Source organism: Pongo abelii, chromosome 5, assembly GCF_028885655.2.
Source record: "Pongo abelii isolate AG06213 chromosome 5, NHGRI_mPonAbe1-v2.0_pri, whole genome shotgun sequence".
Taxonomy (NCBI): Eukaryota; Metazoa; Chordata; class Mammalia; order Primates; family Hominidae; genus Pongo; species Pongo abelii.
The window spans coordinates 57,135,131-57,149,057 of NC_071990.2; the positions used below are offsets into that span (position 1 = coordinate 57,135,131).

A 13,927-nucleotide genomic window follows, 5' to 3' on the forward strand; every position below is an offset into this window, starting at 1 on the left:
TTTGTGCTCAAACTGCCTGTCTTCCTTAGCCCCATGCTACTTGGCATTTTAGTTTACCAAATATTAAAATAATGATGCCTGGGTTAAACAATGCCTTCACCTGGACCAGAGAAAATTTATTACAGTGTAATTAGGCATATGTTCTGCTCTTTGTCTCTGGTTTCAACTTGGCTTAAAAATCCTCTGCTCAATGTAATTCTATGTCCATTTGAAAATAAAAAGAAATCTTCAGAGAGATTGTACTGGAGATGTACTCATTTGTGGGGACAAAATGAATTACAATTGGGGCAGCAACAGAGTGGCCAGAAATAAACTGTAAGCAGGTTCTGAGGTAAGGCATTTTTTCACAATGGTCTAGATCAGGGGTGTCCAATCTTTCGGCTTCCCTGGGCCACACTGGAAGAAGAAGAGTTGTCTTAGGCCACCCATAAAATACACTAACAGCAATGACAGCTGATGAGCTTTAAGAAATGGCAAAAAAATCTCGTAATGTTATTTAAGAAAGTTTATGAATTTGTGTTGGGCCACATTCAAAGCCATCGTGGGCCACAGGTGGGCCGTGGGCCATGGGTGAGACAAGCTTGGCCTAGATAGAGGTGGGGAGGGTACAGATTTAGCTAGGACTCATTAAAGCATCAAGTTTCTTTGATTTTCATTGAAATTAAATCATTCAATATGGTGATAATGGTTACTTCATAATGATCAGAAGACCTGACTGGCTGTTAATCACATAATAGGAATTACTGGGATGCATTCCTTGTATACAGTCAGTTACATATGTCTTTGATAAATAATAATGTGTTAATATTAATGTTACTTAATAATGTGGTTTAGATTTGAAGATAATCTTGAGCTAGGAGTCTTCAGATAGGAGTAGGGATAGAGGGAACACCAAAGGGGTTTCTTTCTTCCTGCCTAGAGACAAACAGAATCGCCCTGCTATTCATTCCACCAATTTATAACAGTGTGCATAGAATTTAACTGTAATCATAAATAAGCGTAAGTGGAAAATGGTACTCTAACTTACCAACAGTATAGAAAACACCTCACCCTTCAGACATGTTAGTCCAATGACTAGTATTTAGAAGTAGAAAAACTTATGTACAACAGAACTTATATATAATCAAAATAGTTTTAAAATGTCAAGCTAACTAACACAAAAGATAACACCAATTTACTTTCAAAATCTCAGGATAGTTTTCACTGAGTGAGTTAGGACATTTGGTTTAGAATAGCATTTGCTTTAAGTATTATGTTTGAATTGGTATCTTAAACATGAATGAATGAATTTTGTCCTTGTCTCTACAAGAAAACCTCAAGTAACTATTAACAGCTATTTCTTAAACTATAGAAAGAAAACCAGAATCGGGGAAGTCTATCAAACCTGCTTTAAATCCTCTATTATGGGTCCGGTGAATATAAGGCACCCCCTGCTGAGTAATTGGGTAATAGCTATTATTCTCAGTTCTGCTCAGAAGGCAGTTTATTTTGTATTAAGAAAAACTACTATAGGATTTTATCTGTGACATTAGGTTAAACTAAAGCTACCAGATAGATTAATGTCAAACTAGATTATATTTCAAAGTCAATAAGGAAGACAGACTCAGTCCTTCACTACTTTTCTGTTTCACTTTTAGGAATTATAACTAGCTTTTCCCTCAATACAAATCATTCCATTTAAAAAATTTAAAAAACTTTCCAAAAATTATGTTAAAACTAATGTTTAACAAAAGTCTAAGGCCCAAGAGAAACTAAATTAAGTACTGAACTGTAAACAAGTCAATTTACTACTTTAACCAAGAAAGATATAATCACTAAAACAATGAAATGTTTGGCTCCATCTCAGTAGCAGCAGTAGTGGTGATCACTGGAATCACCACCATCAACATCATCATTATCATCATCACCCTTATCATATCACGGCACCTACATAACATCAGTTTCTAAGACTGTTTTACATGTTCATCTCATATTTCTCATAGCAGCTAGTTTTACAGAACATGTTCCTTAAGTGGGTGTTCTTGGTATTTTGAATTAAAATGAACAATGGCTGGCTATTCAGGCTGTCTAAATTAGGCTACAGCAAAGATGATTAGAAAATTCCCCAGAGAAAATACCAGATGTGAAACATGGGTGACAAATAAAGTTTACACAAAGCAGTGCATCATTTTCATCAAAAGAATCAGGTTCTGACACTATCTGTGTGACCTTGAACAAGTCACTTAACCTCCTTGAGCCTAGGCTTCTTTATAATAAGATGCAGAATAGTAATAGCATCTACCACTCATGACTGTTAACAGGATTAAAGATAAAATAGTGCTTGGCACATAGTAAGCCCATAATAAATTGATTTGTTGATTATTGTAATTACTATTTTTAAGGAATACACACACACATACACAGATAAATGGAATTAGTGGTTGTGTGAGCTACCATAATCATATTCTTGTCCTTTTTTTAACTATGGCACTGGAATATACTAAATGCAGAGTATTTGTCTACTTGAAAACTTTTTTTTCAAGTCACTGGGTTTCAAGATACTGAAAGTATGCCATGATGTTCTTTATTGCTGAATTTCAATAAAATCAATCAACTCTTTCCAAATAATCTGAAAGCAAACAAACACAGCATGCTAAATGGTTTATTTTAGGAGAAATTATCACTCTATATTTCTTCACAATCAAATAAAACAATCTCTGTAGCTATTAATGGTAATGTTACTTATTTGGGGCTTTTCAGTTTGCAAAACACTCTCAGTGCAATGGTGAGAAAGCTCCTCCTATCTCTTGCTTTTTCTTACTTTCAGTTCTCCACGTGAACAGCCACATTTTTCACTGTACTTGGGAACACCAAAGGGGAGACACCCGCAAGTAGCAGCACAAGTATTATTACTTTGTCCATTGTCTTACAAGTAGTTAGAAACAGCAAAGAGAAATGAAGGTCTTTTTTCTAAACAAATGCACAGGAAACCGAAAGAAATCATAATGTTTCACAATTTAACCACTTAATGTGGTTAAATTTCATTAGTATAAACAGTGCTTGGTTACTGTCATTTAATCTTTAAGGTGCTGACAGGGTTCTAGAGAGAATTCCAAACTTTACTGACGAAGGAAGAGTTGCTCCCAAGATCTCTCCCAGTCTTTGATGCAGCAATTGCCACAGAACTATGTTTTTCTAATAGAGGATTCTCTCATATGAAATCTTCATTTTGCAAATCAGAAATATAAAAATTTGACAGAGCAATGAAGGAGGTCAAGTCAACAATAAGGGCGTTTCCTTCACCTTCAAGAATCAAGAACTAAATACAGAATCACAGATTTGTGAGCCTTGAAGGAACTGGGCTTCAAAGGCATTTAATAAACTGCAAATAATCATAACAGTAATAACAATACAAAGAAAAAGAAGGTATTTTTCAAGAGTCAGTCATCTAAATAATGTTATTAAAGACAAGCAAATGAAAGAGTTTATCAAATATAACTGCACAGAATTTGGAAGCCCATTTGATTCATATTCATTTCTCAAAGAAAATAATTTATGGTTTTATAAACTGTTTTTATTTGGTCTTAGTTTATTCTTTATGCACTAAATGGTACAATATATCTTTGCCAGTAAAACACACCTCATAAATATAACAGGAGCTCTGAAACCCTAAAGGTTTATATCAGCCCCATATAGAAAACTGCTTGCTATTTAGGACCCTTTGTTTCCAGGGATAAACCTATCTTTATCCCCATACAGATGTGACTTCTGTTCTCACTATCATAAATAAAGCCAAATCCAATGACACGGAAACTGGCCCACCATTTTTATCAAATGTTTCATTCATTAAGTGTCATTGATCACTGTTGAGTGGCAGTCATTTCTTGGCACTGAGGAGCTTATGTCATGCAATAAAAAAAAATTCACCTCTAATCCTCTGGGGCATGAGCCTAAGATCTTTGCTTAATGAAACAGATTACAACATGGAACTCCATATTGCCTTTAAAAATATGAGCTTTTAGAAGAAAAATGTCTGTGGAAGAAATTAAGAAGGATGAGAAGATAGTTATAAAAAGAAAGGGCAGAAAAGACGGTAATTCACCATTGAAGAAAATGCTGGAAGATAAACATGTGCAATAGAGTTCAAACCACAGCCACGGTCACCACGGATGACAATCGTGAATAATTCCAGAAATGGACCCTATGATGTCAGTTTCTGGCTTGCCTGGAACTTTGCCAAGCACCCTTTGGTCTGATTTTATCTCAAGCCTTATCCCACAAAGGCCCAAATCCCCAGTGGCCTTGTAACTGCCCCACCTGCCTGGGTGTTACCCCCATATATGCTCATTCCAGCTCAAATATTGTATGACAATCATTATTAAAAGGTTCTAAAAAATAGGCAATCTCCTTTCTAAACAAATTAGAAACTTCATTGACAATAAAAACACTTGGTAAAAATGAAGAGTTCCCTACCTTGAACACGTTAAGCTGCTGATTAATTGTCTCCGTTTCCATACCAACAGGACCTTGTGACTCTTCATGTTCTTCAGCTTTCTGGAGCAGAATAGAAAATTCTTTCAATTTGCTGTAAAATTCTTCAAGGCGCTTAATTGTCCCTTCAACCTGCTCTTCTCTGGCTTGGGCTCGGTCCAGTAACTTGTTGCATTGTTTGCTTAAGGCCTCCAAGTCCCTTTTGATTCCAACAAGGTCAGGAGAGGTTTCTTCTGTGGCTAACATCATCTTGCAGGTTTTATTGGCATTGTCGTTGCTTGCTATGAGGGCTTCTAGTTTCTTTAGAAAGGCTTTTATAGTTTCCTTTTGCTTTTGCAATGTTTCTGCATCTCTCCCCACCGGAGCCATGCTATCCAGTTCATCATCAAACTCTGCAAACTGAGAAAACATTTCTCGAATGGTATTCTGGAAATGCCCAATGCCCTGAAGCTTGGTTTCTAAGAAAGAACACTTTTCGTCAACCTGCTGACTTAGTGTACTATGCTCTTGAGCTATGGTTTCCGCTTGTAATAAAACATCAGAGGTTCCCTTTGAGTCTGAGGCCTCTACCACAAGGTCCTGTGCAAGTCTCTTAGCCAAATCTACCTGATGCTTCAAGGCCTGAAGTGATTTCTGCTGAGTTTGCAACATGGTCAGGCATTTGTTACTGTAAGCCTGGGATCCCAGCGAATCATGGATATCTAGCTGCTCCTTTGCACACTGAAGCTGCCTTTTAGATTCTTTGGAAACTTCTTGAAATTCTTTAAACTTCTGAGTCATGTTCTCCAGAGAGAATTTCTTACTGTGAAGTTGTTCAGTGACCATGTCCACCTTCTGGATCAGTGACTTATTTTCATCTGTAACAACTTCTTTATCTATCTCACAGACACTGAGCAAGCTATTGGCTGTGTTGTTCAGTAATTCTACCATACCAAAGTGTTGGTCCATTTCCTTCTGCAGAGACTTTAACTTGGCAATAGAATTCTCTCCTTCAGCAGGATCCAAGCAAACTTTTATTTCCTCCAGGTTGTTTTGGCATTTGTCTATCCATGGCCGGAGAGTCTCTACTTGCTCTTTATACTTAAGGGCTTTTTCCAATGAATCTTTTAACTTGTTTTCTCTTTCTTTCACCTGCTTATTAAATGTATCCCAATTGGTTTTAATTGTATTAAGCTGTAACTGTAAGGCTGCCTTCTCAGACCCTTGTGTTTTTAATAACAGATTTTCACCTTCTGCAATGGTTTTTTCATAAATATGAGACTGAGCAGTCAAAGTTTTACTAAAGTCTTTATGATCTTTAATTAATGACTCCAAGACATCGAGTTTGGCGGATATTGGATGAGATTTGTTTTGCTCTTCTTTCTTTGTATCCAGCCAAGCCTGAAAATCTCTAGACATTTGCTGAAATTGATGAGAGCTTGCACAGGCTGACTGAAGGTGCTGGACATGATTCTCTAGAAATAAAATTACAAGATATGTTTATTTTACATCAAAATGTTAATTTAATCTATGAAAAGCCAAAATAAAAATCTCTGAATGAATATATAGAATTGTTGAAAAGCAAGGGCTTTTAGCATTGACTGTAAGAACTACAAGTGAACTTAAGTTATTGACAAAGGGGAAAAGAAGCAAGAAGTAGGCACAAGAAAATACACAATCAAGAAAAGATGCAGGAGACAGATGAGAGGGGAAAACAAAGAATAAGGAAATAAGTAAAAATGCGTCAAGGTGCAGGGAGTGGCCACGCCACACATCGCCTGCTGTGCTGGTGTCTTCTCTATTCCAGTATGGAAAAGTGATGATGGCAAAGTTCTCAATTATGTTGATAAATAATCCATCTCTTATTAAATATGACTTTTTCGTGTCTATGACTTTTTTTTTTTTTTGAGGCAAAGTCTCGCTCTCTCACCCAGGCTGGAGTGTAGTGGTGCTATCTCAGCTCACTGCAAGCTCCTCCTCCTGGGTTCACACCATTCTCCTGCCTCAGCCTCCTGATTAGCTGGGACTACAGGCGCCCGCCACCACGCCTGGCTAATTTTTTGTATTTTTAGTAGAGACGGGGTTTCACCGTGTTAGCCAGGATGGTCTCGATCTCCTGACCTCATGATCCGCCCACCTTGGCCTCCCAAAGTGCTGGGATTACAGGCATTGAGCCACCGCTCCTGGCCACGTCTATGACTTTTACATATTATGGAGGCAACATAATGTAGCACATAAAAACTACATGAGTTTGTATCTTGGTTTAACCTCTTCAGAGTTGAAAGACCCCAGGCAAATGATTAAACCTCTAAGCCTAATTTCTCCCACTGTAAATTGACAATATTAATAGTAGGCGTTGTACAGATTAAATTATAGCACATGTAAAGTTCTTAGTTTAATACCTATCACATAACAGTGTTCATACCATTAAGAATAATAATGATAATAGCTGATATTTACTATGGTTAATATCATGTCAAATAAAGGAATAAGTCTGAAACAGTTGCTGTGATCAGTAAATCCAATCAATTAAAAAGCATAACTTGAATATCTACTAGGTGCAAGAAACTAGAAACTTTTCAAACTTAACAACAAAATGTGTCTTTCTTCATCAGGGCTTTCTGAATTCTAATAATTCACTGCTACCTCTGACAAATATCAACACATCTGCCACAGAATTATAGCCACAGTGAAAGAGGAAAATAGCCTCTCTTTTGCACATTCTCTAGAAAAGTTTTCTATGACAGAATAGATAAAGTAACAACAGATGAGAAGATGATGCAAAGCCTTTTACTAACTATTCATGTTTTTTTCTGGCAAAATAAGACTTTCATACAGCAAAAAACATTTACATCTTTTAAAAACCAGTTTGGGGTACCTGAGATTTTAATAGGCCTTCAGGAAGTCAATTTTGCCAACAGATTATGTGTGTAGAATGACCCTAACATTCCATGTGCCTATGAACACAAAACTGCTCTCTGAGCTCCTGTATTCATCCTCCTCTTCACTGATGTTAACAGCGGGGCAGAGTCTCTTTGGGGTCCTGGATTATTGGCAACATCTTGGAAATAGGCAATATATGACATCTATTTCTGACCAGGAAATATATGTATTAAAAGTAGACAAACCTGCTTTCTGTTCAATATCCTTAAATGATTTTAAGATGCCTTCTAGTTGCCTACTAAGTTCTGCTTTCAAGTACTCTTCTTTAACCAGTGCTGACAAATCCTCACAGAGTGCCTGGGCCACTTTTATCTGCTTCTTTTCCTGCTGTATTTCCTGCTTCATTTTTTGGGCTGTTTCCAACTGTTGGTTCATAGCATCAGGATGCGTGCTCACAGCCAGACTGCTGCTGAGTTTATTATCCAAGTCACTCAGTTTATCAGAAAGGCTTCTCAGCAGGCTTTGATACTGTGTGCTTTTAACAATGGCTTGGTCAATCCAGTCACATCTGTCACTCAATTGCCCTGTTAGGCTATCCCATTTTTGGGTCACAGCTGCCAGTTGCTCTTTCACAATCCCATGTAAAGAAGGGTCTTCTCCAGGCCTGCTCAGAATGCCGTGACCAGCTGCTGTGAGCTGTTCATATTGAGGTTTCCGAGTGGCAAATTCTTGCAGCAAAATCTAAAGTAACAAGGGTAAATAAACACAAATTATTATATAATTGATTGTAGAAAACACAGATCTGGTGTCCAAACAGACAGAAATGGTAATTATTTCTTTACTTTTTGTTTTTTAGTTATCACTTTCCTACTTTTTACTTAAAGGGCAGTACAGTTCTCTTAAATCCAAAGAGCTACGGTGCTTCACAGAGATATCCTGTCTAAACTAATCCCATCCCCCTAAAGGAAAAATCTGGACAAAATGAACAAAAATTCATGTGTAAATTTTCATATAAAAAGAGAAACACTGCTGTTAGACAAGTTCACAATGCACTTACACCAAATTTGTTTTTACCCATTCATGTTTTTGTCTTTGTAGGATTTTTGGAATACCCTATAGAATTTTATATTAAAGAAAACGCACAGTGATAAAGGTGTTAGAATATATTAACTCATGATGCATTGAGTTGCAAAGGTTTTTGTAACATAAAATTGATGTTTACAGTCTTTATTATAAAGGTTTTAGTCAACAAATCATGCTGCTCAGAAAGAATAGGCTCAACTTGACTCATAAAATTAATGATCCAAAAACTCATTCTTTTAGTATCATATTTTATCTATCTTTTATACTTTTATCTATATTTTATTTATCTATCTATCTCTGGGAGACTACCAAGACTAGAGGCAATTATTTCTCCCCAGATATTTACTTTTATCTTTTGTTTTCATTGTCTTTGGATTATGAACAGATTTGAACTCAAACATCTGACTTTTACAAAAACTTCTTTGAATTTTCAGCTTATAAAACAGCCTCCCTGCTCTAAAGCCAGTACTCATACATAAAAAAACTAACTGAAATCACCACAGAGCTTCTGCTATTACACCTGACTATAAAATATTAAACATTAAAAAATAAAACTCATTTTTTTGGATTTTTTTCCCTTGTGGACTTATCTGCTTTGTAACTAGACTAGTCTAACTAACACCCTGGCTTTCAGGGTTCCCTCTCTGCTTCCCTTATTCTTTGTCCTCTTCTCATTCTCTCTCTCCCCCATCAGGACTCAAATGCATGAGTTTTACAAGTTTCATTATCTACTACCACAATCAAAATAAATAAAACTTCAAAGGAGTAATTTCTAAACAGTAAAAAGTATAGGCTAGCCTCTCATAAAGATATTACTTAATTGCATTAATACTTCAAAGAAGGCCCTTTTAACCGGATCTGTACCACCCACAATATGACTGAAATAATCAGGAGACTTGGCCCATTCATGGGCTTCGAGGAGGCCTCTAAGATGCCTTATAGCTTTAGTTCTCTGGGGGATTCCCACTAATATCAGGAAAGTATCTTAAGGGCATCTGAAACATTACATATATACTTCAAAGCAGTTAAATAAAACACCTACTGACCAAAGTTAATATATTTATAATGAAAACATTGGTCTCAGTAAGTCAAATTGCTGTGCACGACAGGTTATTAGGTAATACTCACCTGCACCTGCTGCCTTTGTGTGTTTAGCATATTTGGGTCAATTGACAAGGGCCCAAGAACACTGACCATAAGTTCTTTTTCCACAAGCCACTGTTTCAATTGGGCCTCTACAGTCTGGAATTGGGTTAGATTATTGGAGGATTCTTCCAGTTTTTGTTGTCTATCAATTGTTAATTGATTGAGTTCTTGCCACTTAGAATCTAGAGGAAAAAAAATGAAACTGGTGTTTGACTTTTTTTGCATTTAACATGACTATGTCTATGAGGACTGTATGATATGATTCAAAATGATATATAATGGCTATAATCCCATTTTTATGACTCTTATTACGTAGTTACTTAAGGGACTAACCTACAATTTTATAGGTCTGATGGTTGTATGTCAACTAAAGTACAGGGAAAAAATTTTGAATCCGATTTTAGAAGATATCGTAGAATATGGAATATTCATTAAAGCAGACAGCATTCTGGGATCTCTCATTCCTTCTATAAGTCCTATAGAATGTGTTATTAAACTATGACTTACTAGAACAATGAACAATAATCCTTTTAATATCAAATCTTCACTTATCCGTTCTAGGCAAATTGCTCCCAAATTTGTATATCTATCCCCAATTATTCTTTCCCATTCAAATTACACATTAACAACCAGCTGCTGGAAAGTTCCAGTAGGAAGTCTCACCAATTAAACTCAACATTAAAAAATAAAACTCATTATATTCCTCTCAAAACTGGTGGACTTTTATGACTTTTAGATTTCTTTCAAAGGTTATCTTTTCTCCCATGTCATAAAGATGCAATAATTCAGAAAATTCTTTTATGAGCTTCCTAACTCTATTATATCCTCGATCATAAAACCTTAAAGCCCTCCTTTACATTCTCAATGCCATAACTCCATTTTGGCCTTCATCATTTTAAATAATTTAAATACAAATTATTTAGAATTATTTGTATTTTTTACATTGATATATAATAGATATGTATTTTTAGAGTGCATGTAATAATTTAACACACTCCATCCAGGTGATGAGCTAACATCATCATGTTTTACCTTGACCAGTAGTTCTCACACTTGAGCTGCGTTAAGAATCACCTGGAGGCATCTTTAACACAGATTTCTGGGCTCTACGCTGAGTTTTTGATTCAGTAGGTCTGGAGTAGTATCTGAAATTCTGCATTTCTAAATAATTCCCAGATGATGCTGTTGCTGCTGATCCCAGGAGCACACTTGGAGAACTAATGACCTAGTCTAGCAGTCTTCTAACTAGTATCCCTGCTATTAATGTTTCTCAGCTGCAAGCCACTTGTTTCCAATACAATTTCCCTAAAAAATGTCACTTTTAAAACTGTCACTTCGCTGTCCAAATCCTTCAATAACTAACTCCTCGTCACCTAGACGATAAAATCTGAAGACCACTGCCTGACATTCAAGGCCTCCCACAATCTTTGAAGGTTTGTACTCTGAGATGATCCTCTAATCTATCCCTGCTGATTTCACCCTTATAATCCAAACAGGCTTTTGCTCCCACAGGTCCTGTGCCTGAGATGCTATACCTCCTCTCCATATATCCCAACCCTATCCTTCCTTTACATTCCATTGGATTTACCCTCTGCTAGGAAGCCTTTTCTGTTTTCTCCACCCTCAAGACAGTATGCTCCCTGCAGTCAAGGGTTACTGATCAGAGCACTTCTTTCAGCACTTCAACACAGTCACTTGATAAATATTCATTGATGGTGTGATCAGTTGATTTGAGAGAGTTTTCATTTAGCATAACACACTAAAGGGATGACTTTAATAGAACACAATCACTGAAACCTTATCTAATAACATCATTCTATATGACATTTTCCGGTCAAACACAATCTGGCAACAAAATAATGCCATTAAAGCAATAAATCAGGAAGGAAAAATATAAAAACGCATCCAGAAGGTTTTTTGAACTACATATTCCTCATTCCCACCTATTCTAAAATGTCTTGCTAATACTCTCCCCAAGTAATTCTGAGATCCTAGAAGAGAGCCACTGAATTAGGGGCAAATTAATTACAACTTGATAGGAATCTCTATAGTTGGATTAAATATATCTTTGAACATGAAGATCCCTTAGGGTAACCTTTATCAAACTAAAATATACTTAGAGATTGCTACATTTATCATAGCACACCTGACTCTAAAGGAAGGACAATATTTAGTCATGGAACAATTGAAAGTAAAATAATTATTATAATCATAGTATATACTTATATAGCACTTAATATGTGCCAGGTACTATTTGTTTGAGCCATATACACATTAACTTATTGGGTTCTCCAAATGAAACTACAAAGTGGGGAAAATTATTACTGTTCTCTTACACTCATTTTCTTTTTTTTTCTACCCCCTTTACACTCATTTTCTACATCATTATAGTAATAAAAATTGGTAAGACAATAGGGCTTGTAGAGAAAATTCTGTACCTCCGAGGAGCAGCGTATACTCCTCTGTTTACACAGGGACAGGATGTGGGAAGGAGGATAACTTTGGATAAAAAATTGATTGGGGAAGAGCAGAAGAGCATAAAGTATGGAGCAGGAAGGGTCCCAGAAGTAACTCCATGAAGGAGAAGGGAGCACACCTTTTCCAGATGAATGAAAGAAATATTTAAAATATAATACAGCTTAAAAATATATAAAGCATAATAAAGCACCAAAAGCTAGTAAAAAGAAACATTAATGAAAACAGGTACTCCATGCACAGCACTTCATTAACTAATATCTACCTTCTTCATAAAAATAATTTAATTACTGTGTTTACCATAAAAAACATAAGATATGCCAATTTTCTGCACAATATAATTTGAAATGACACTTTATGCAAAAAATAGATTCTGAAACATTAAAGCAAATCCAAAAATAAGTGACTCTGTTGAATGTTTTCTGATAAAGATCATGATAAACATGAAAAATGATTCCACTTTTCTTCATAGGCATTCATCTAAGTAATGCAACATACCTATTTCTGTCAACATCTGTTTCCATCTGGGGGCCTCAGGAGTATCTGGGTTCTCCTCCAACAGCTCTGTCAATTTGTCTTTCAACTCCTGTACTTTGTTTACATTCTGCTTCAGTTCTGCCTCAAATGACTAACAAGGGAAAAATAATTATAAATTATGCATACAGCAAAAGACAAAAATACAATAATGATAGAGCATTATTTTTCTCTAGAATGATGAAAAGAGGAAAAAATCTACTGTTAAATGTTGTGGTGGGTGAGGGCCTGGATTTTGCAATTAATTATTTTCCTTTCCTCTTCTTAGCTAGTGTTCAACTGTGTGATAAAGGAATCCCCACAGAGGAACACTATGACTATGAAGATAATGACTCTTGTCCCCGTTAGTGCGAAAGAATTTCATATTTTCAAACAAGCCACTCTGGAATAAAGCAAGATGACATCAGTAAAATTATAATAAATAAGAAAAGCAGTCTTAATAAAGGCTGCCAGAAGTGGAGAATCTACATGTGAATAAACACCTTTTTTGGGCAACACACTGTATAGAGTTCAAATGTAGGTTGGTAATTTGTAGAAATCTTGCCATCACTGCCACCATATAAAGCCATTTTCCCAACCTTGGCAGCTGTAGGAAGAAACACCCTCTATTAAAGAAAAGGAAGGCATTAGCTACCCTATTTTGATACTACAGAGAACAGATCCTTCATACCTTTAGCCCTTAAATAAATCTTTTCCAATAATTGACTGGTTAACATCCTAGACTTAAACTGATTTAAAGGTGGCAAAGTGGCTTACACCCAACAGTTTGCTAATCTATAACATGGCTGTGCCAAAAATTTTAAACAAATTAACTATTATTATCAGTCTCCACAGAAAGGCACATTAAACAAAACTGTCAATTATGTGCTAAAGGTTACAGAGCTAGAAAACAGAGCAGAGCTTCTGACTACCAGAGCTCCGTTCCAACTGCTAATCCATTCTCTTTCACGTCTTCCATAGGTGCACCAACAGAATATACCTTATTCTGCTCAACTTGAGTCTTCACAGCTTCAGTATCTGTAGGTGCAGGTGTCTGATGCCATTTTGTTGCAGTTTTGTTCATTTTCTGTAACCACTGCATCATTGCACTTGATTCTTCCTGAGCCTTTTGCAATTTGGAGAGTTTAGTGTTCAGTTCTGCTATTTTGTCCTTGAGTAAGAGGCCAAGATCTTCATAACCATGACTTATGTCAGTCATGTCCTTTTTAATGGATGTTAAACCTAGGAGTAAGAAAAACAACTATACTGACACATTTTCAGGACATTCGGAGCAGAGGTCTAGAAATAAAAGTTTGTTTTACATGGTATTTTGTCACTTCTAGTTTGTCATTATTAAGCCTAGTAGATAAAGTCATAA

The 13,927-nt window shown here is 36.1% G+C and overlaps 1 protein-coding gene across 20 annotated transcripts in view; it reads right to left on the reverse strand.

Annotated features, from left to right (window-relative positions):
• DST (dystonin) overlaps positions 1-13,927 on the reverse strand; it is a 482,223-nt gene that overhangs the window by 89,398 nt on the left and 378,898 nt on the right. For all 20 annotated transcript variants that reach the window (NM_001133823.2, XM_054556951.2, XM_054556941.2 and 17 more), the window contains 5 exon segments: positions 4,453-5,924; positions 7,578-8,073; positions 9,544-9,743; positions 12,535-12,664; positions 13,550-13,791. In NM_001133823.2, the coding sequence (NP_001127295.2) occupies positions 4,453-5,924; positions 7,578-8,073; positions 9,544-9,743; positions 12,535-12,664; positions 13,550-13,791 (2,540 nt within the window).